Source organism: Eublepharis macularius, chromosome 4 (assembly GCF_028583425.1).
Source record: "Eublepharis macularius isolate TG4126 chromosome 4, MPM_Emac_v1.0, whole genome shotgun sequence".
Classification (NCBI taxonomy): Eukaryota; Metazoa; Chordata; class Lepidosauria; order Squamata; family Eublepharidae; genus Eublepharis; species Eublepharis macularius.
Genome location: NC_072793.1, coordinates 181943918 through 181966983, shown reverse-complemented (window position 1 = coordinate 181966983; position 23066 = coordinate 181943918). Strand labels below are relative to the sequence as shown.

The following is a 23066-nucleotide window of genomic DNA, read 5'->3' as shown; positions in this document are numbered from 1 at the left end:
CAAGGTTACTGAAACACAGATCAGCTTGACCAGATCAGATGTCTGCAAATAGGGAGCCAGCTTCTTAACTAGCTGTGTGTGGGGGGGGGGAGATCTTTTTTGATGTTGTTATCATGGACATGTGTTTCTCCAGGAAAGCTCCCAGGTCCTTCAGCAAAAGTTGCACACCAGCGACCGTAGGAAGGACAGTCCCATTCGAGGCAGTGGCCCTTCCAGCCAGAATTATCTCTGCCCTGTCCTCCCTCACCCACTTGACTGATCCCTGCATTCAGACGCGGGGCTGTGACACAGGCAGCTGGTGGGCAGAAGTCCCATCCAAGTATTTTGGGAGTTGCTTTGCCACTACCCATTCAATAACCTTTCCCAGAAAGACTGCAAATTCCACATTTTGATCACTCAATAACTGAGTGCAGTCTGTTGCAATGCTTGTTGTATGTATCGCCTTCCCCCCCCCTTTTTTTTACTGCCAATGTCCACTACATTTGAACCCTCCAGTCTTCATTATGGAATGTCATACCTTAGAGAGTTTTTTGCTTACTTGATTTTCCCAGATCTGTCTTGCTGCATTATCACAATTCTGATTGAATTGTTGCTCATATGTTGTAATCCATTTTGAGTCTCAATGAGAAAGGCTGGAAATAATAATAATAACTGTGCTTATATACCAGTCTTCTAGACAGATTAGTGCCAACTGAGAACAGTGAACAAAGCCAGTGTTCTTATTATCCACACAATCCAGGTGAGGAGCTGGGCTGAGAGGAGTGGCTTACCCAAGACCCCCTGCTGAACTCATGGCAGTTGTGAGATTCAAACCCCCAGAGTGCTGGTGCACAGCCCAACCACTTAACCACCGTGCCTCAGCAGTTCTCATAATTATTCTACTGCTCTTCTAGACAGATTAGTGCCCCTGTCAGAGCAGTGTGTCAGAACTGTGGCTAGATAATGTCCTTACTCCAGACTACCTTCTGCAATCAGACAAAAGCCCGTTGTTTTCAAAAGTTTACTGAAGAAAGAATGCATTATAGTCCACGAGCCTGAATACAATATTCAGGATGGTACATGTGAATTGTTACCAATGACAGGCAAAGCATGAGGTACAAAGTAACAGATCCCAGCAGGCCCAACCTCCCCCCATAGTTCTCAAAACAACCCCTTTGAAGCTCGGAAAGCGAAAGTCCTTCGAGGCTGGAAAAGCGGTAGCCAAAACAATCCTCCTCGGTGAGATAGCTGCTTGGGAACATCTTGGCACCTGTGAAGAAAGCACTCATAATACCGAAAGGATTAAAATGGAGTCTCTTTAGTAATAGCATACATGAAAGTTTTCTGAACATGACACAGTGAACAAAACCAGTGTTGTTGTTATCACCACAATACAGCTGGGGAGCTGGGGCTGAGAGGAGCGGCTTACCCAAGGCAGGAGTGGGAGTCGAACCAGCAGCACTATCCTATAGAATAAAAACAGTAATAAGTAAACAAGTACTAACACCATCGTGAATCTACTGCCCATCGACACAATTGGATGCCCCTCTAATTCTTTGGGAAAGGGAGAAAAAGTTCTTTCTGTCCATTCTCTCTACCCCGCACATCTGTCATCTCTCTACCCCACCTTTTGTCACCTTCTTTTTAGACTGAAAATTCCCAGACTCTTCAGCCTTTCCTCACAGGGAAAGTTCTCCAGCCCCTTCATCCTCTTGGTTGCCCACTTCCGTACTTCGTCCAGCTCCGCAACTGCATCTCACACAGGGCTTTTTTTCAGGGGGAATGCGGGGGAACGGAGTTCCCGAACCTCTTGAAAATGGCCACATGGCTGGTGGCCCCGCCCCCTGATCTCCAGACAGAGGGGAGTTGAGATTGCTGTCCGCAGGAGGGCAATCTCAACTCCCCTCTGTCTGGAGATCAGGGGGTGGGGCCACCAGCCATGTGACCATTTTCTCCAAGGGCAACCCACGGAGTTCCACCAGAAAAAAAGCCCTGATCTCACATAAACATCCTGAAACTGGTGGCCCGATTTCAAAAGCCTAGCTTTATTTTCTGATGTGTTATGATGAGAAAATAAAGCTAAGAGGCTTCAAATTGGTGATGATTGTGAGAGCTGTAATACCCAAAATGATGGGGCTTAGAATAACCTGACCCAGATTAGCTCTGGATCTCCCCCCCCCCCCAGTTCTATGCGCAATAGAAGGAAAGGTTAATCAGATTGTGGCAAGAATAGATCGTCGAGCAGGTGTTTTGAAACTGGCCACTAATTTGCGGATGATCATGCAGTACTCAATATGAAGGGAATCAGAATATCTGGGCCCACATTATCTCCCACAGAATATGTTTACCCTCTATTTGAAATGCAAGGAAAGGTTTAATCATGAGAAGCCAAGAATGCTAAAGCAGCACAGACAGAGTTGGCCAAAAATATTCTCTCACAAATTAAAGGGGGGGGGCGCTTCCTTGATCTATTGGCTTTCCGCAAACGATGCAAAACTAAATTATCCAAAAGGGCTTTTTACTCAGATAGGAGGGCTGTATCGTAGGGAGATGGCCTCAAAGAGACGCTTCATTAGTGTTATGGATCATAGACTTCACCACTTGCCTTATATCCTATCTGTTGCTTTAAGTAAGTGCTCCTAGGTAAGTATGACCCTACCAGGTAGTTCTATGTTGTCTAATGTCAGCCCCAGAAATGCTTATGCTCTGTTCTGGGTGTGAGGCCCCGGCCCTCCCCCTGCCGCCCCTCCCCGCTCGGCCGTGCCTCTGGGTGTTCGCTGGGATGGTGGCAGGGAGTCCCCTCCGCCTCAGACTTGACGGGGACAGCCGTCGGTGCACTGGTCTCAGCCTCCACCCGTTGGCCAGAGCCTGCGTCTTGCCCCCTCTCTCTCTCTCTCTCTCTCTCTCTTACTCTGCGCGTGCATTTCCGTTCCCCGCTTCTCCTCCTCCTCGGCGTCCTTGGGTGTCTCCCTTTTATGCCACCACTTCAACCAGCCTCCCCCTTCTCCACCAATCCCTCGCCGTGCTCCCCTCTTCCCCCTCCCCGTGCCAAGCTTTCCCCTCTATCATTGGTGCCTTCCCCTGTCCCTCCTTGAGCAACCCCCGTCCCCGGCCCGCCTCCTTCCCCTTTTCCCCACTCTTGTCTTCTGTCAATCTCTTCTCCCCTTCCTCCGCTCCGGCTTGGCCCGTTACACCGGGGAGCCTTCCCAGCCCTCCATCCCCCAATCGGGCTTCGAGCTGCCGAGGGTCCCCGCCTCCTGGCTGCCGCTGACGTCCGGGCCCGCCCCCACCCCGGCGTGGGCCTCGCCTGTCCAGCCGCTATTACGCCGGCCGGCCGGCCGCCTGGCTTGGTCTCCCCCGGGCTCCTCTCCCTTCCTCCCTCCAGCCCCGGCTGTCGCGGCAGCGCAGGGCGCTGCGCCTCCAGGGTCATCTGCGCGGGCCGCGGCATTGGCGTTGGCGGCTTGGGTGACCGCTGCATCGGCGGTGCCGCACTCGCCTCCGTCGCTTCCTCCTGCCCCCTTCCCGGTCGGGCGTCGCTCCGGCGCCTGGCTCGGCCGCTTCTCCTCAGTCTCCTCCTTCCCTGGTTGTGGGGTGAGTTGGGGGAGCTTGGCGGGAGGACAGGCTCCGCTGGGGCCGCAGGGGAGGGTGGGGCAGGGCCGGGCTGAGCCCAGTCCGGGGCAGGAGGGTCCTGCTCCGGACACTGGGATTTCTTCAACTCTGTATTGGATTTTTACTAATACTATATCTTTGTAACCTTAACATTTATTTACCCCATGGCATTGTTTATTGCAATGTACTTGATACTGACTGTACTTATCTCACAATATGTAATCCGCCTTGAGTCTCAGTGAGAAAGGCGGACTACAAAAGACATAAATAAAATAATTAAAAGTGTTGAGGGTAGCCTTGGGCCCATCACACACTCTCACCCCAACCTACCTCACAGGGTTGTTGTTATGTGGATAAAATAGAGAACAGGAGACAGATGAAAGTTGCTTGGGGTCTCCACTGTGGAGAAAGATGAACGTACATGAAGTGAATCCCCCATACTCTCTGGTAGGGAAGGGAGCTCTGACTCTCCGAAGCTCATACCTTGGCAAGGAAGGCAAGTTTTACCACATACAAGACTGGCCCATGTACAAGCTTTGGAGTTTGTCCCGAATTCATATCCTATGTTTAGACCAGGGCTTTTTTTCTAAGAAAAGAGGTGGTGAATCTCTCTATTATCTCACCCTTGGGTTGGCACAGCGGCGGCAGCAGGAAGAGCAACAGAAGGGCGGCTGTCTCTTCCTTCCTTCTCCTTCCCACCCTGCCTCTTAGCCAGCAAGGTGGTGGCAGCACCTTGGGAAAGAAAGTAAAGAAAGGGTAAAAGAAAAGACATGGAAAGAGAAAAGGAAGGAGGGGGAAAAAGAAGGAAGCAAGGAAAGAAAGGGAGGGAGAGAGAGGCTGGGGAAGAGGCTGGGGAAGCAGGCGGCCCAGGAGAAGCTCCACCCGGCGAGACGGCCCACGGGTATTTGGGTGCCAGGGGTTGGGCCATCAGTCACGTGATCTTTTTTTCAGAGGTGCCAGATCTCAGATCCAGGGAGATCCCACTGAAAAAAAGCCCTGGTTTAGACAATCTGATAGCTATAGCTAATCAGACTATATTTACGTTATGTGTCGTTGAAAAAATTTCCACGGAAAAATATAGCATTGAGTAATTTTCTGCTACCCATCACTTGATAAACCCCAAGATATTATGCATGCAATTGAGGGTTTTCCCCTCTTCTAAACTGCGCTCTCGTCTTCCCCATCCAAGTCCTATGCCTGACAAAACCCAGTGAAAAGAGGTCTTTGGCAGGATTGCTTCCCCACTTAGCCTTTTCCACTGTGATACTCTGCCATGGAAACTTGGTGGGTGACGTTCGGCCAGGCACATGCTCCTTGCCTAACCTATCTCACAGGGTTGTTGTGAGGAGAAAATGGAGGAGAGGCGAATTACGTCAGCTGCATTGGGTCCCTGTTGGGAGAAAAATGGGATATAAATGAAGTAAATAAATGTTTGCTGGGTTAATTCCCCGACAGAAGGTTCAAATTCTCCTTAACTCAGTTTTTTTCTTTATTCCTACAGAGCAGAAGAGCAAGGGGAAGGACTTCTAACCTCAACCAAAGCACAACAGGAGATATGTTGTTTTGAAATATTCTGAGACTTCTACGAAATTCACTTCCAAGATGAAAGTTACAAAGGAGATAAAAAGAGAAATGTTCTCATTGTACAGAACTAGTCAACCAAGCCTTAGTCCTCATCAGAGAATGTGAACTGAAGCTGTCAGAAACTGACAAAACTGTAACTATCAAAAGGATCAGAATGTAGAAATGGCCTTAGTTTGACCAAGAATCGTATTTTAACCAAAAGGTTGCATACAGAAGAGAAACCACACCACACTCATTGTGTGGAAGAACATTCATGATGAAAGACAGTCTCACAGAATGTCAAAGAGGGCACACTGCTGAAAAACCATATATGTGTTTAGAATGTGGAAAGAGCTTCAATCGCAGTCAGAATCTTGTTTCACATCAGAGAATTCATACAGGGGAAAAACCGTATAAATGCTCCGAATGTGGGATAAGCTTCAGTCACAGTTCAAACCTTTCTTCTCACCAAAGAATCCACACAGGGGAGAAACCATATAAATGCTCTGAATGTGGAATAGGCTTCAGTCAGAGCTCCAACCTTACATCCCATCAAAGAATCCACACAGCAGAGAAACCCTATAAATGCCTGGAGTGTGGAAAAAGCTTCAGTCACAGTTCAACCCTTGCTTCTCATCAAAAAACCCACACAGGGGACAAACCTTATAAATGCTCAGAGTGTGGGAAAAGCTTCAGTCGGAGCACAAACCTTATTTCCCATCAAAGAAGTCACACAGGGGAGAAACCATATAAATGCTCAGAGTGTGGAAAGAGCTTCAATAGAACTTCAACTCTAGACTCCCATCAGAGAATCCACACAGGGGAGAAACCATATAAATGCTCAGTGTGTGGAAAGAGCTTCAGACATAGCTCAGCCCTTACTTCCCATCAAGGAATCCACATGGGGAATAACCATGTGAATGTCTAGAGAATGGAAAGAACTTTTTGTTACAGATTATTTAAGAGATATCAGACTATTTAAAAGCCTTATATATGCTCAGTATTTGGGAAGAGCTTCAGCCAGAACCCTCATGTTAAATCATAAGAATAGCTATATCAGACCTGAGAGTGTCCCTCCAGCCTAGCATCCTATCTCATTTAGTGGCCAACCATTTGCTGTGGAGGGCCAAGCAAACAAGACACAAAGACCCCTTCTTTCTCTTGCCACTGCCTTCCTGCACTGGTATTCCAAGGTTTGCTGCCTCTTCACATAGAGGTACCCTTCAGTCACCATGGCTAGTAACCATTGATGGATCTCTTATCCACGAATCTGTGTGACCCCCTAAGCTTAATTTCCAGCCATTTAATTGTGTGGCCCTGAGCTCTAGTATTATGGAAGAGGGAGAAAAAACACCCTCTATCCATGGAGATCCATGGATAATTTTAAAATCTCATATGTGTCTCTCCCCTACCCAGTAGTCTTTTTGCTAAACTGAAAAGTCCCAGACTCTTTAGCCTTCCCCTGCAGAAAAGGTGGTCCAACCCCCTAATCATTTTCATTGCCCTCCTTTGTACTTTCTGCACCTGGCAAACTATATTCCAAATGAGGCTGCACTATAGCTTCATGCAATGGCATTATTGTATTGGCTATTTTATTTTCAGTCCTTTTCCTAACCATTCCTAGCATGGAGTTTGCCCTTTTCACAACTGCAGTGCACTGGATTAACATTTCCATCAAGCTTTCCATGGCAATCCCAAGATCTCTATCTGTCAAAGCTAGTTCTGTACCTGACTAGCATCACCTTGGATACCAACTGTCTCTGTCCCTAGTTGGATACCAACTAGGGACAGAGACAGTCACTCCATGGGGCTTAGTGAATGAGATATAAAGCTATCAGTATATTAATAATATCCAACTCCAATACTACACAGAATCTCAAGTTTCCTAATACAGATACTAATTAATTAAAAGAGAACCTTGAGGTGCATCCCAGGTGCTAGGTCCTAAATAATTGACTCAGCTTCTCTGATGACAGTTTTTGGCATCTGTTTGGACTAAAATTACTGGAAAACACTGGACCACTTCCCACTCCACTTTACACCGCTGTTCAAATGATTCAGCAAAATACAGCTCTCTTTATTGGTTGAATGGCTGTAAATAACTTAAAATCTGCTAGGGTTTTATCTCAATAAATGGCATTTTTGTCTTTATGTAAATTTAAACGGCTGGGCTTTTTGTTTTTAACTTTGAATGGAAGCCACCCTGGGTGATTTTTTTCTTTATCTGGTTTATCCTCTAGTTTCCTAAATTGCTTGGAAACACCTTGAATATTTTCTCCATCCATGTGAGCACACCTGCCCAGATGCTAGAACTTTCTCGTTGGCATCAATGAGACTGTGGAAATCCCTTCCTCATGTTTATCAGGCACCATCCCTGTTAGTTTTCCATTGATTGGTGAAGACAGTTCTGTTTAGATCCAGCCCAAAAACTGAGGTGCCACTTTTCAGCCTTCAGGGTTTTGTATTTTCATAGCCAAATATTCTAATTATTGCCACCACAAAACCTAATCGGTTTCTCCTCATTTTAAAGTTGACAAAAATGTTGTAGTGTATAAATACAGGGTAACTTTGATTATCAACATCGGCTGATTCCGCACACGTTGGATAATGCACTTCCAATCCTCTTTATAGATCATTTGGAACGGATTTTTTTGTGTGCGGAACAAAAAATCCATCTCAAATGATTGATAAAGTGCATTGAAAGTACATTATCCAATGTGTGCGGAACCAGCCATTATAATATAAAAGTAAACCTCTAACCCTAGTCTAACTTCTGCCCAAATTCTCAAAATCACATTTTTTGCTTTAAAAAGTTCCATGCAATTGAATATTGTAGCCAGTATAGAAAGCAGCTGAATAATAAATGAATTCATTCACAACTACTGAACGGTGTAAAGTTCAGTTTACATATAAAGAAGCAATGACAAGAACTCCAAGCACATTTATTTTTTGCCATACAACAAAACATTCTACTGCAAAATGCTAGAATAAGCTCTTGGTTGGATCCAGCCAGGCTTTTCACTCAATCTTGGCAAATCCCTAACTTTATTAGAACTCTCAGTCCATGAGGCTTTCCTCCCATTCAGTTTCCATGATCCCAAACATATCCTTTTTGGTGGTGAAAGGGGACCCGCTTCCACCCTTTTCCACCAAGGTTCAGGTCCAACCCTTTGTAATTCCACTGAGAATTGCTGAGACACTCAACAACAAAGTTATTGCTGAAAATACTAGGCACCACAATGAAATTTCTAGGTGCCATGGCAACCCTGCACCTGGGATTTGTCGAACGCTGCTTTGGGTGATGTAACTGAATGCTGATATATAGTGTTCTGCTGAATGGGCATTCTTATTTGATAATTCTTTGGGATACTTTTATTTCCCCACACACACCCCTCGTGTTTTATTGTTACCATTTATAACATTGTCAGGGGGTGGGGGTCCTCCCCCTCCACTGACTTGCTCCAGAGGAGCTTCTGGCAGAGAGCTGAATTGGGCAGTTTAACCAGGGGCTGTGGAGACAGGAGACAGGATGAGGCCCCAGCCAGAGTTGCACTAGCAGTGGCCTCAGCACCTTTCAGACCTGGCATATACCTCAGGAGTGAGGCGGGGCTCAGACTGCACAGGCCAGAGAAGAAAGGTGGCAGCAACTGGGCCTGGGTGAGGAGAAAGAGCGGCCTCTTAAAACCTCTGAGGAGGTCGGGCTGGAGAAGGAAAGGCTTAGCCAGGGAGGCCATTGGTCCAGCTTCTTTTCACTCGCTTTGGGACCACCTCTGAAGAGAGGGCATTGGGGAAGTCCAGGGTCAGCCCACCCCCCCAGAGAACCCATTATTAGTCAGCTCAAGAGGTCATTGAAGAGGAGAATGGCTTTGGAGAGAGGGAACTGGATATGGCAGAACTCTATATTCTGAGATTCTTCTGGGGTTGGGCCTGACGACAGAACTTTGGGGCGGGCTGCAGCCTTTGACTCAAATAAAAAGCCTGACAGACGTGATTGTTGTATTATTAAGAGGTCCTCCAGCCAAAACACAGAATAGAAATCCATAAAATAAAAAAAGTTGAGCATTTGAAATGATTGGGTCTCGGCAGGATCTTCCGCTTTAGAGATGAGGTTGTCATGTTGTAAGACAGTTTTGTCTTTTGTGATGGTGTTGAATACCTGAAAAATACCTCTCAGAGGCATGATTTTTTTTTTTCTGCATGGAAGATTTTATCCTGCCTGACGTTTTGGGAACATCGTCGTAGAAATAAAGCAAAAGTTCAGTCAGGACATAGCGCTTTTGGAGAAAGCTTTAAAAGAAAAATTAGTTATGGTTAAAAACGGAAGAAAGGTTTGGAGAATATGAAGCTAATAAAGAAACATTAGCTCAAACGTTATCTGTTTCCTATAATGAGGAAGGAGGCAGTCCCAAAACATTTTAGAGGCCATTAATCCAAATTTATCTTTGGTAAAAAGGTAAAGGTAGACCCCTGTGTAAGCACTGAGTCATTACTGACCTATGGGGGGAACGTCACATCACAACGTTTTCTTGGCAGACTTTTTGTTACAGGGTAGTTTGCCGTTGCCTTCCCCAGTCATCTACACTTTACCCCCAGGATACTGGGTACTCATTTTACCGACCTCGGAAGGATGGAAGAGTCAACCTTGAGCTGGCTACTTATTATTTATTTATTTTTAAATTATTTATTATATTTATATCCCGCCCTCCCTACAAGCGGGCTCAGGGCAGGTTACAACAGAAGACAAAATATAGAAGATAAAATCACAATAAATTAACACAGCTTACCAATAAAACACCTGCTCACTGTATAACATCTGACAGAGGTGGAGGTGCGACTTAACCATGCATGGTCGCTCATCTACTTGAACCCGGCTTCCACCAAGATTGAACTCAGGTCGTGAGCAGAGCTTGGACTGCAGTACTGCAGCTTTCCACTCTGTGCCACGGGGCTCTTACCTACCTTTATCTTCAGTAAAAGGAGTGAAATGAAATTTCAACCAATCCAAATATTCAATGAACAGTATCTTTTTGGTTTTCAATTTGAGCATGAATGGATTGCAGTGTAAACATCAGCCTCATTCATCTGTAGCCTTCTGCCATTTACACTGGCCATAGCAGACAGTTTCTACGCAGGAGAATAAAGACTTAAAAGTTGCAGTTCTTCAGCAGAAAAGATTCAAAGGAAGTATTGGGGGGAGGGAGATAACATCAAGTCCTCTCTTTCTCAATCCTTCATATGGTTAAGTCTGGGATACATCAGGTCTACTGAATCAACTAAGGCACTTGATTGATTTGATTTATACCCTGCTCTCCCCACAGATGGGCTCAGGGCAGCTAGCAGCATTAAAAAATACATTAAAATCACAAAAACAAAACCAATAATATTTTTTTAAAAATCATTAAAATAGTCTAGGAGTAGGCTTTACAAAGAGCTGCATCCTTGTCACCTGGTCAATGATAGATGGCCCTTAAAGAGTCAGATTTATATACCACCCTCAAGGATTGACAGCCCCTGACCGCTGGCCCTGTGACAGCCAGTAGTCTGACCATTAGCTTTGCAAAAGCTAATGGAGAAGGGGAGTAATGGGGCAGAAATTGCTCAGAAGGCACCATTGTTCCCTCATTGGTTTGGCCATGCCTCCGTAGGGTTTCTGCAAAGATGAAAGCTACTGAACATGTCCAAGCTTCGCTGTGGCCTCTAAAAAGCTGCGGAGAGGAGGCCAAAGAGGATAGACCAGCTCTGGCTCCCAGCTCAGAAGGGGAGAGAATTAGAGGAGAGAAAGTAAGCTAAGGTGATGTCAAACCTCTGTTGGTCTGAGGCCAAGGCATGGCGCTTCAGGCAAATTGGGGCTTGGATTCCTACAGGAAGATGCCAACCAGAATCTCCTGAGCTGGAATTCATATGCAGGTTTGACTTGCATTCCACAGGGGCTTGAGGTTGTTAGGTCAGATTTTTTTTATCACCTATCAGCCAAAGTGAGCTCTCACACTCAAAAGATTATGACAGAGTAAATTCATTTATCTTTACTGTTTGATAAGAGACTCGGTCATTCGGATTAAAGAGATTCTTACTTTCAAAGGGAAGAGAGCCGGTATGATGTAGTGGTTAAGAGCGGTGGGACTCTAATCTGGAGAACCCGATTTGATTCCCCACTTCTCCACTTGAAGCCAGCTGGGTGACCTTGGGCTAGTCACAGCTCTCTCAGAGCTCTCTCATGTTTATCAAGCACCATCCCTGTTAGTTTTCCATTGATTGGTGAAGACGGTTCTGTTTAGGTATAGCCCAAAAATTGAGGTGCCACTTTTTAGCCTTTGGGGTTTTGTATTTTCATGGCCAAATAGTCTAATTATTGCCACCACAAAACCTAATCAGTTTCTCCTAGTTATTTTAAAATTGACAAAAGTGTTGTAGCGTATAAATACAAGGTAACTTTGATTATCAACATCACAATAACAAAATAAACCTCCCTCCCCACTCCTCCACTTGAAGCCAGCCGGGTCATCCTGGGTCAGTCACAGCTCTCTCAGAGCTCTCTCAGCCCCACCCACCTTGCAGGGTGTTTGTAGTGGGGATAATAATGACATACTCTGAAAACCGTTCTGAGTGGGCATTAAGTTGTCCTGAAGGGTGGTATATAAATTGAATATTATTATTAAAGAGAACTGTGCAGGCTTTATTGTCAAAGGCTCTCCTAAAGGATTGCTTCCAACGCCATTCTCACACTTTTACCTCCCCTGGCTGTTTACACTGAAAATGTCACTCCAGGTTAAGCGACCATGACTGAGGAGCAGTTGGGGGGGGGTTCCTTTTCCTCCTCAGGGGCGCATGCATCGATTTCCAAAAGCTCTGATTGCTGAATATGGACCAAGAGTCTCGATTATTGGGTAGGCAGCTACGGAAAGGCAAAAAGCAACAGCAATGAACGGAAACAGCCCTCAGCCATAGGAAAGAGCCCCGGCTTCTCTCACAGGTGGCTCAGCCACCTCGAAGAGATCCAAATTCACAAGGGAGGTTCGAGTCCTGGAGCACCTTCGAGACCAACACGAGTTCCCAGGGTTTACGCTTTTGAGAGTTTTAGCCTGAGGGGCTCAAACCCTGGAAACTCGTGTTGGTCTCGAAGGGCTCTGGGACTCGAACCTTGCTCTTCTGCTGCAGACCCACAGGGCCCCCCAACCGAAGATCAATGTACAAGGGAGCAGCGAGGAGGGGCGGGCCGAGAGGTCCCCCTGTCAGGGCCGGCATGCCCATTGAGGCCAGGTAGGTGGTGGCCTCGGGCACGAGGGCACTGGGGGGGTGTCGGGGCGGAGTGCGCAGTAGAGCTGGCGTGGCTGGCTGCAGCTGCTGCTGCAGCCAGCCAGCCCCGTGCTTCTGCTGCTGCCACACACCCCAGCCAGGCACAGCCTCCATATACTGCCCCAGCTGTGGCTCGCAGCTTCTGTGCCCAGCTGGGGCATGTGGCGGTGGTGGCGGAAGCACGGGCTGGCTGGCTGGCTGTAGCAGCAGCTGCAGCCAGCCACGCCAGCTCCTCTGTGTGCTCCTCTGCCCGAGCTGGGAGCAGAAGCCGTGAGCCGCTGCTGGGGCGGCGCACGGAGCAGCCTCCGCGCACCACTTCAGCAGTGGCTTGCAGCTTCTGCGCTCGGCGCTCCTCCACGCACTGCCCAGGCCCCCTGCGGCACGTGATGACATCTGTGATGACATCATCTTGCAGTCCGTGGCGTGCGCGCCAGAACCTCTGGCACCGGCCATGCCCCCTGTCATGGGCAAGGGCCAAGCTACAAGTGACGCCTTACACAGATTGGACACTTGTCAGCTTCCCTCAAGTTTTGATGGGAAATGTAGGCATCCTGGTTTTACAGCTTGGCTCTCCATTACAGCTGCAAGACCAGGACTCCTACATTTCCCATCAAAACTTGAGGGAAGCTGACAAGTGTCCAACTTGTAGCTTAGCTCTCAGGGACACCACATCGGCCACTCCCAGATCAGGTTGCGGGGCAGAAACCGTGGCTGCAGCAGCAGGAAGTGAGGCAGAAGGAAGCGGTGGGGCAGAATGAGAAGCGGGCGTCCTCCTCTCGCCTGCCTCCCAATCCTGGAGCTGCAAGGCTCGGGGCTCCGCCCTTCCCTGCCTGCCGGGCTTTCCCCTCTGCGTCCAAAGGCGCTTCGAGCTCGCCAGGCTGAGCCGCGGAGAGCACGTGGGAAAAACAAAGGCCGCTTTCCCCCGGGGGTGGAGGCGTGGTCGTGACGTCACAATGCCACCTCCCTCCCACCGAGGCCGAGCCTTTGAGAAGAGCCTCTCCGGCTGCCGCGCGCTCGTGGGAGGCGCTGAAGACGAAAGAGGGGCCAGGCCAGCTCCCCCTCCCCACCGTCAGGAGCAGGCGGGCGACTTGCTCCCTCCCTCCTTCCCTCCCGGGGCGGCCTCCGTCGGTGGGGACGAGGCCCTCCGTCTCTGCCCGCGCTCACCATCGGCACCGGCGGGTGAGACGCGCAGGGACGGGAGCGGTGCCGGGCGAGAAGCGGGGCAGGGCGGGCGCGGGGCAGCTGCTCTGGGCCTCTGGTCCCTGGGAGGCTCCGGCTCCGGTTCGACAGCGGGGGCGCAGGGAGGAATCGCCGCCTCTGTTGCCCTTCCAGCCCAGCCGTCGCCCGGCGCGCCCCCCTCCTCCTTCCCCTCTCCACGTGTCTTGCAGTTTTGTCCCTCTTCCTTCCCCCGAGCTGCGCTTCCCGAGAGGCTCTGTGGAGCTCTCAGAGGCAGAGGAGAAGAAGCGTTCGAGAGCTACCCCTCTCTTCGTCCGATGCATTTGAGGAAGAGAGCTGTGGCTCTCGAGAGCTTATGCTACAATGAAGTTGGTTAGTCTTCCTGGACTCTACTGTGTTGCTACTACAGACTAACCCGGCTAACTCCTCTGGATCTAGGAGGAGGAGAATGAATCTGTCCTCTTTCTTGCTCTGCCCTGGACCGAAAAGGATCCCTACCCCTAAACGTGGCACCCTTTGCCCTCCAAGGTCCTTCCACTGGTGGGCAACGGGCAGGGGTTTGCGCCGACAGCCCCCGCCTTATGTCACTTGTTGGCGACTTTCCCTTATGAAACCGTGTTCGCCCCTGAAATTCCTGTATTTCACACTCGGCTCTTAACTTGAAGCGTATCGTTTCAGGCTTATAAAGCTCAATACCTGTGGAAACGCCATTGAAGCTGTACAGCCCCCCCCCCAGTCATTCCCCAGGGTTAGCTCAGTTCCAGCAGCAGCCTTCTGGGAAGGTCACTTGGCCAAGCTGGGAGGGGGAGGCAGGAAAGTTCCCTTTTGCTGATGGGAAACTTGCAGCGAAATCCTAAACAGAGCTATTCCAATCTAAGCCCATTGACTTCAATGGGGACTGGAGTAACCCGGTTTAGGATTTCACTGCACGCCACCCAAAATGTGAATCTTTTCATACTTAATATCCCTTATTTTTATGGTTGGCTTTCTCTGTTTCCTGCCAGGTTCATTTCTTATTATCTAGTTCTGATCCATTTATTTATTGCCTGGGGGGGGGGGTTAGTTGCCACACACTCTAGGGGCATGAGACAACTTACAACATTAAACAGTACAATCAGTGAAATACCCCAGGGTGCCATATGCCCTGGCCTAGCACATCTTTTCAGGCCCGGCTGAAATATTTCCTCTCCACTGGCTGGGGGCTGCCTTCAGTTTCTGAGGATGAGAGGAGCCCCTTCCCTGGAACTGCAACTTCGTCCTTCCCCCTGCAACTTGAAATGCCCCTCTAAAAGGAGTAGGAGACCCCCCCCCTTCTGGAATTACCTTTGGGGGCTTCTCCCTCCAAGCTGCCATAGATTATCAACCACTGGGGGCAGAGTGTCTTTGCAGTCAGCAGGCAAGAGAAACAGCCCCTGCCTGACACAGGGACTCAACCAGAGTCTCAGATCTGGTCCTCACAGCCAGGAGGAAGAGCTGGCAGAGGCCTGAGGTGGTGGAGGGCAATTTCAGACACTGCCCCCCCCCCACTTTCTCCACACATACATTCAAGGTGGCTTCTCTTCAGACCGCTCAAGGAAGAACCCATTTTGGGAGGCTTCCCTCTGCTAAACACTTCCTGTCACAGAGAGGCACAATGACAGGCAAAGAGAAAGGGCAGAAACGTTTCGCGGGCAGGGCTGGTTTTCTCCGCGTGGGCAGATTTCAATTCCTAGCTGGCATCTCCCACCTGCAGTCTCACATCCCGTCACTTCTGGGCACCTCATTCCCAGCACCTCCCCCTAGTTGTGTGGGGCAGGCCGGAGGGTCTCGTGTTCCCTCAGAGGAGAGGAGGGACCAGAGTGGCTTCTAGGGCCAGGGACCCCTCAGCACTCAGGAAACGACTGGGTGAAGCTTGGGTGGAAACATGGCCGGAAGGAGAAGGGGATGAACGGATAAGAAAGGTGGGCCCTTCCCCTGGAAAGAAAGGCTAGATGGGGAGATACCAGGCCAAAGCCTCTGTATCCAAGATCTTGAATTGCGTCTCACAGCAAATCCAGAGTGAGCTCTGCTGAAGGGCAAAGAAATCTGACTGCAGCAAAAAGCGTTGCCCTCCATCTTTCTTTCTCTCCCTCCCAGGTGGCCAAAGAAAGCCCCCCTCGGCTGTTTCTCCGCTGTCTCCTCAGTGTGGTGAAGGGAAAAGACCAGCCATGCAGCCAGCTCAGGTAAGGGGGGGGGGGCGGTTCACACCATGTGTTGTCCTAAATTTCCCTTCGCAAGTGATTTGCTCCTCTTCATGGACATCTCTGGCTTCTTCCCACAAGGCTCATAGCCACCTGCAAAATGAGGGGCCCTGAGATGTCCCCAAGGGAGACTGCTGGCCTTAAGAAGTCCCCAAGAGACTTCCCCCTGCTCTGCTCCTCCTAAGACCAGCTGGGTGAAGGCAGGCAATAGCCATTACAACCTGCTCCACTCCTAATATCAGCTGGGTGAAGGTGGGGGTGGGCATTGCCACCTGCTCCCCTCCTGCTCCCCTTCTGCGCTTCCCTCCTTGGCACGTTTTCTGGAGGGACCTGGTGCCTTGCCTGGGCTTCCCTCCGTGGCAGCGCCCTCTGGTGCTTCACCAGGGTATGAAGTGAGTCATCTCGAATACACTTACTCAGTTATATAGTAGGACTAGAAACAAAGCCTGTTGTGGGGGGGAAATACAATGGGCTCTAGAAAGGGGAGGGCAGATAGGCATGAATTCCCTCCTCTTCTGCCACTGATCCTGGCCGATGAAGGAGGGAGTGGGCATTCCCACCTGCTCCACGCGAGATCTCGGCCACATGAAGGGGGGTGGGCTTTGCTACCTACTCCATGCCTGAAACAGGCTGGGTAAAGGGGGTGGTGGGCATTGAGGCCTGTTCTGATTTGAGCTGGGTGAAGGGAAAACGGGTATTGCTTCCTCGTCCACGCCTGAACGCGGACACGTGAATGGCTTTGCTACCTGCTCCACGCCTGATATTGCCGGGTAAAGAGGAGTGGCATTGCCACGTGCTCTGCTCCTGATTGCAGACAGTTGAAGGGGAGACAGGCATTGCCTTCTGCTTCACGCTTGACTACAGATGGGTGAAGGGGGTGGATATGGCTGCCTGCTTAGTGCATTATTCCTCCTCCGCTCTTATCTCGGCTGGGTGAAGGGAAGAAGGTCATTACCTCCGGGTCTGCACCATATGCCAGCCAGGTGCCAGCCACTCCTAATCCCAATTGCGTTATGGTAGGGGGGCAGGCATTGCCCCCAGTTCTGCTCCTGATCCCAGCTGGAGGAAGTGGGAGTGGGCATTACTATCTGCTCTGCTCCTAATACCAGCTGTGCTAAGGCAGGGTGTGGATATTGCCTCTTGCTCTGCTCCTAATACCAACTGTGCTAAGGCGGGGTGTGGATATTGCCACCTGCTCTGCTCCGAATACCAGCTGTGCTAAGGCGGGGTGTGGATATTGCCACCTGCTTTGCTCCTAATACCAGCTGTGCTAAGGCGGGGTGTGGATATTGCCAGAGAAGATACGGCTGCCGCAGTCTGGGTTCTGTTGCCAACGTTTCTGTTTATAAGTATTTCTGTATACTACATGGTTATGAACAAGCCACGCTCCTGATGAAGATTATTACGAAATCTGAGCCATCAGCCGGTCACAGATTGAGCATGTAGCTGCTGGATGCTTTCATCCATGTATGATATACATAAAATCTCAAGGAAGAAGCACATACGCACAACATAAACGTGTGAAAGAAGACACATGAGACTTTTACGTTTGGACTTTTCCGGACTTTATTTACATTGTTCTGTACATCAGAACCTTTATATTGCGATTCGGTTTCGTTTTCTCAGCCATGTCGGACGCTCCTCTTCGCAGGTCCGAGAGGAAGCGCCCGAGCACCCTGTCCGGGCGGCTGATCTGCGAAGATTAGCCCCCAAAACTCCCAGTGAGGGAGGCTGGGTCCGGGACGCTGTGGGAAGAGCCCCTCGGAATTAATGCGGGGGGTTAATTGCCCGTCTGTCCCTACGGAGGCCGGCAGACGTGCGTGGCGCCTTGAGTGCTGCCTGGCCATGGAAAACGGCAAAGAGCAGAATTAGGCGGAAGCCTGCAAGTAAGCGAATCCCTTCTGTTATTATAAGCGCACACGAAGGAGTGGTAGGATCTGAAGCTAAGAAGGCTCGTTCTTCCCCTTCGCTGAGTTTCAGAATCTGGTTGGCGGTTTCCCCCCCCTAAAATGGCAACGAAGAAACAAAGCCCCGCTCTGGGCAAGTCAGTTTCGGCTGCCCTAAAGGGAGAGTCGTTGGAGGAAGTGGTGCGGAGGGTGGTTGGTGAAGCCATAAAACCCTTTGTTGACAAGCTGAACGAAACAGATCAAAGGGTGGGCTTAATTGAGAGCGAAGTGAAAACCATTAAGGAAGTAGCCGGGGGGGCTGAGAAGTCTGCTCGGGAAAGTGCGTCACTCGTGAAGGCTACGAATAAAGAACTAAAGCTGGTGGAGAACCAGCTGATCGGGCTACAAGTGGAACGAACACAGACAATTTTGCGCCTCCAGAATGTGAAAGAGGAGGAAAATGAGGATTTATGGGGTCTGGTCTCGGAACTATTGGCGACACCCGCGAGGGCAACTAAAGAAGAAGTAAAAAGCACCATTTTGGAAGTCCGTCGGGCTAATTCAAAATATGCAATGAAGCGTCAGCTGCCTCGCGAGATCATCATTGATTTTTCATCTAAGAGGATCCGGGACACTATTCTATATAATTCATATAATGCAGATTTGGACTTTTTGGGTAAAAAGGTTAAGATATTGAAAGACGTCCCATTTCTAGTCCGGAAAAGACGTTTTAAGTATAAAAAGTTCGCAGCTCTTCTGAGAGAACGTGGAATAAAGTACAAATGGTTACTTCCGGAAGGAATCTGGTTCAGTCACAAAGATCAAGCTTTCAAGATATTATCAGAAGACCAACTAAGGGATTTTGAGGATAAAAATCCGGAATTCCAGTGCACCAAGCAAGACGAAAAGGAGAAGTCTGAGGGGGGGGGGGGAGGAAACGAGCACTGCGGCTGCAGTTGCTCAGAGAGAATTGCGTCCGGGACCCCGGAGGGGAAGGAAAATTTAATTTGAATTTAAATTGTAATTTGCATTCAGTAAGGTCAACCACTCCATCAATATAACATAAAGCTTTAACTTTTGAATAATGGCAGTATGAAGGGAAAACATTCTGTGTAGTGATATATGTTGTAGTTGTTGTGTTTTTTTTTCTTTCCTCCCCTTGTCCCCGTTCTTTCCCTTGTATTGTTAGTTAATGTAGTTAATAAAAAGAATAAAAATTATAAAAAAATAGAACCTTTATATTGCATGAGTCATAAAACACCTTTGATATTTCTTGGTTATACTCTGTATTTAGAAATTACATTGAAATGAGGTACAGCAATGCTCATTTACAAGACGGTAGCAAGAAAGGGGTGGAGCCACAAAGCAGACCTGAACTCAGTCCTCCCAGGTTCTAGTCCTTCGCTCTAACCACTACATCATACCAGCCTTTTGGATTTTCTTTCTCATAGACCACCTTTCCAGCACTATAATGAAACTCTCTTCTCCTTCTTCCAGGGCCGGGTGTCCTTCGAAGAGGTGGCTGTGCATTTCTCCAAGGGGGAGTGGAGCCTGCTGAGCCCAGCCCAGAGAGCCCTGTACAAGGAAGTCATGCTGGAGAATTTTGGGGCCGTGGCCTCTCTGGGTGAGGATCCCTTTCTCCTCGGCTGCTTCCATCTGGCTGAGAGGTTGTGAGGAGGGACTGTTAGCAACTCCTGATCGAGGGAGGACGTGGTCAGGCTGTTTGCTCTGGGCCCAGGGGCTGATCTCTGCCACTCTCTGTGGTCCTTCCCCAGATGTGGGAGGGGTTGTGGAGAAGGAGCCCCCCCCCCGCCCAATCTGGCATCTCTGTGCCTGGACCACAAGGGAGGGCATCAGAGGAGGTGCCAAGGGGCCTTCAAATGGAAAGCATGGGAGTGTCTAAGTGGGGCTTCCCCCCTCCCCCCCCCCCCCGGCTGGGCCTTGCCTTACCCTGGCTGAGTTTTGTCTGTGGAGGGAACTTGGCTGGCTTCTCTGCCCCTGAGTGAGTTCTCAGCTGGCACAGAACTGCCAATGCCAGATATGGCTCCGTACCACCCTTCCCCTACTCCTTGTCTGTTGTGTATTTCTGGAGGGGCCGGCACCCCGGCATGGAATTGCCCAGTTTATGAACACACCGAAGAGTCACAATTTTGTCTTTCTTCTTTTCTCGTCACAAAAGGGCCCGAGGTTGCCAAGCCTGACCTCATTTCCAGGCTGGAAGGAGAAGAAGAGCCGTTTTTCTTGATGTCTGATGAAGAGGGGGGATTGGCAGGTATCCATTTTAATTTGTTGCGGGATTGTCTGTTTCTTTTGCTTCCTTCCGAGGGCTGCTGGATTTCTGTGGCCTTTTTTCTCTTTGGAGTTTGTGCTTCTTCACCCAAGAGCTTGGCTGGGTTGGGATGGTGAAATGGTGCTTCTAGCCCCTGGACACACTTCCTTCTCCCAGGCCGCATGAGTTATGCCAACCGTTGCCCACATTGAGCGGCACGGGCTCTGTGGCAGGCCTTGATGCTGGGCAGCTGGGCCTGCCAAGCAAAGCAGGGGCTTTTCCTCAGAGACATGATGACCCAAAGCAACTCCAGCCAGGTCTCCCCTGGACACATCCTGCCTCCTCCCCCAAGCACACTGTTGTTGTAGGTGACTCAGCAGGGGCCTGGCCCACAGAGGTGTGTCCAAAACATGGAATCCAAGCCAAAACAAAAGAGAGGGGCCAGCAGGATGGTTGAGCTTTGCAACATTCATCCCCTTGCAGCAGAAATCCTGGCTTTCCCAGCCTGTTTTCCACCCTAGGCAGGATTAAACTCTTCCAATTGACAGCCAATGGCCTGTGGTCTGAAGCAGCCCCTCCGGAGGCTGATTTAGTTCCCCACACAATGTGCGGAAGTGGTTTAGCAGGGGATGGGCTGCTCCACAGAGACCCTGGCAGCGAGAAAGGGGGTGGGACAGAGTGGTGGCAGATGGTGTTGCAAGGGCAGCCAGGCTGGACCGGGTCTCACTCGGATGCCGCACATGCTCTGGGTGAACAGGGGGCTCTGGTGGGGGGCAGGAGTGCTTTTCCCCTCGGAGGTGATGCAAGATTGATGATAAAATTGAAACCATCGAACACATGGATATAGACCATCCCATCTGTAATGAACTGACAGCTCGCTTAATTAACCCTCTGCTTAAAAATATGGAACGATCTAATAAGAGAGCCCAGGAATGACCTAATAAGAGAGCCCAGGTGACGTGGTGATCATTGGATACAAATGATTCCCTTTCTGTGGCAAAATATATATTGGCAATAATTGAATATCAGACAGAATATTTAATAAGGGTTTTCCTGTTTTAATTTCACTTTAAGGCAATAGCTGGTTCCAGGTTTGTTGTTCAGATTAAAATCAATCCTGTTCCATTCTTCTCTGTCTGATATCTCTTCTTTGATCATGCGCTGGTGTATCAATGTTCTCTGCTACTGACTGCCTTCTCAGAGCATATCTAACCTTGGAAGACCCCTCTAAAGAGTGGCTGCCCCCTTCTTAAAGTCAGTGTTTTGGTCTAGTAAATCCCCTTCCAAAAAGAAGCCGGGACAGAAACGCCACTGGGGTCTCCATTGCTTACATGACCAGGCCAGAGTGCTCTCTCTCTCCCTTATCTATCTGCCAGTAACCGTCCCAGTAAAATGCTTTTCTTCATTTAATTGCCTCAAGCTACAGATTGGGGAGTGGATTCTAGATTCAGTCTTGAATTCTCTCTAGGGGTCAAAATGACTTAAACTTTGGCCTCCCCATGAGAAGAGAAGTCTTGCTGGAAAACACAGCAAAGCTGGGAAAATCAAGGCAGCTGGAAAAGAGGATGGCTTGAATCAATAAAGGAAGCCCTGGCCTTCTGTTCGCAGGACATGATCAGGGCTTATATTGATAGGGCATTTTGGAAGTCTTCATAGGTCTTAAGTCAGAAGCAACTTGATGGCACATTACACGCACATGGATTGGCTAATACGATCTAGTTGGTCACGGGACCATACGCAAAAACAAGATGTTGGAAAGTGTATCCCGGCAGCAAACCCCGGTATTGGTGGCTTCCACACGAGGAGCGGATTCTGTAGTTTCCCCCTTGTTGGTACAGCTGCAGATAAAGCACGGCAGCAATGGGGCGTCCACATGGCAGGTTTCCCTTCCCCAGTTCTCCAGAAGTGGCCACCCCCTCTCCTAGACCACCAGGGCTTTTGCTATTTTATTTGAAGAATATTTTCATATTGGTAGACGATTGTAACAACAGGCACAACAGGTTCTCTGAATTCCCAGCTGTCATTTTTTTTTTTTGAAAAAGTACCTCTGTAACCATTTCCTATATGAAGGTATGCTTTTCCCCCTTATATATTTATAAGGGAAGGAGCTCGAAACTGACTGGAAAAAAAAAGTTGAAAAGTCAAAGAATCTGATACACCAGTTGTATAGAGATGATAATTTATTACTAGTATTTTTAAAATAAAAAGTTCCCCCAGTGGCAGGAGGAGGAATTGACTGCTGTGGGGTCCATGGAAATGAGTGCCATGTGGGCTGGCAAACTCAAACTTTCCACATGAAAAAGCAGCCATCTCGGTTTTACTACCATCTTTCCCAAAAAATTTGGAGACGGGCCAGTTTGAGAGAGATAGCCAAATAGCAAGGGGAGCTCTGGGAGGTGCGGAAACGTGCCGGGATGCTGTGGGCAAGCAGGAATGAAGCCCAGTTCCCAAAAGCATTCGTCTTACGGAAACGGCCATTATTATCATCTCAACAGTGGATCATTTGGTTCATTCCTCAGTTCCATGCTCCATTTTTTTCTACGTGGTTGAGCCAGGTATGGTAAAAACCCCTCCCGACCGGTCTTTGCTTTTACCACTGGGAATGAGAGATTCACTCTGTTGATTGTGGGCTTCAGTTACTACATCACAAGGAGGAGTTCTTCTCTTTCAGGCCTCTCCCCTCTCCTTCTCTTAAGCAATTGGGGTTTGCTCTCTGCTGCCGCCGTTGTGCTAGAATGAGAATTGCAGACTGTCAGCTGGCAATGCAGGGGAGGTCTGGCCCTCAGCCACTGGCAGCCCTAGGCAGTTGCCCCGGGTGCCAGTGGAAGGGCCCCAGTCAGGTCCATTCCCTCAACCCCAGCTTACCAGCTACCACCGCTACCCTGCCTGACTGCCCACCCGTGGCAGGAAGGACTTCCCCAGGCAGACCACTAATTCCCTCCTATTTGATTTCTGATTTCAGGAACATAATTTTTTTATCATAAAAAATAAGCCACGCAATTGACACACAGTAAAAATACATACGGCTGAACAGCATAAGATGACAACACCTGAGCATAGAGAAAGTGAAGA

General features: G+C 49.2%; 1 protein-coding gene and 1 long non-coding RNA gene across 2 annotated transcripts in view; both read left to right on the top strand.

Annotated features, from left to right (window-relative positions):
• LOC129329146 (uncharacterized) overlaps positions 1–23066 on the top strand; it is a 134285-nt gene that overhangs the window by 77698 nt on the left and 33521 nt on the right. The window contains 1 exon segment of the mRNA XM_054978584.1: positions 5522–6052. Within this exon segment, the coding sequence (XP_054834559.1) occupies positions 5522–6052 (531 nt within the window).
• On the top strand, positions 15741–19957 carry LOC129329154 (uncharacterized). Its single transcript, XR_008596922.1, has 3 exons — positions 15741–15821; positions 19223–19349; positions 19905–19957. It is a non-coding gene; the product is annotated as an uncharacterized LOC129329154 (long non-coding RNA).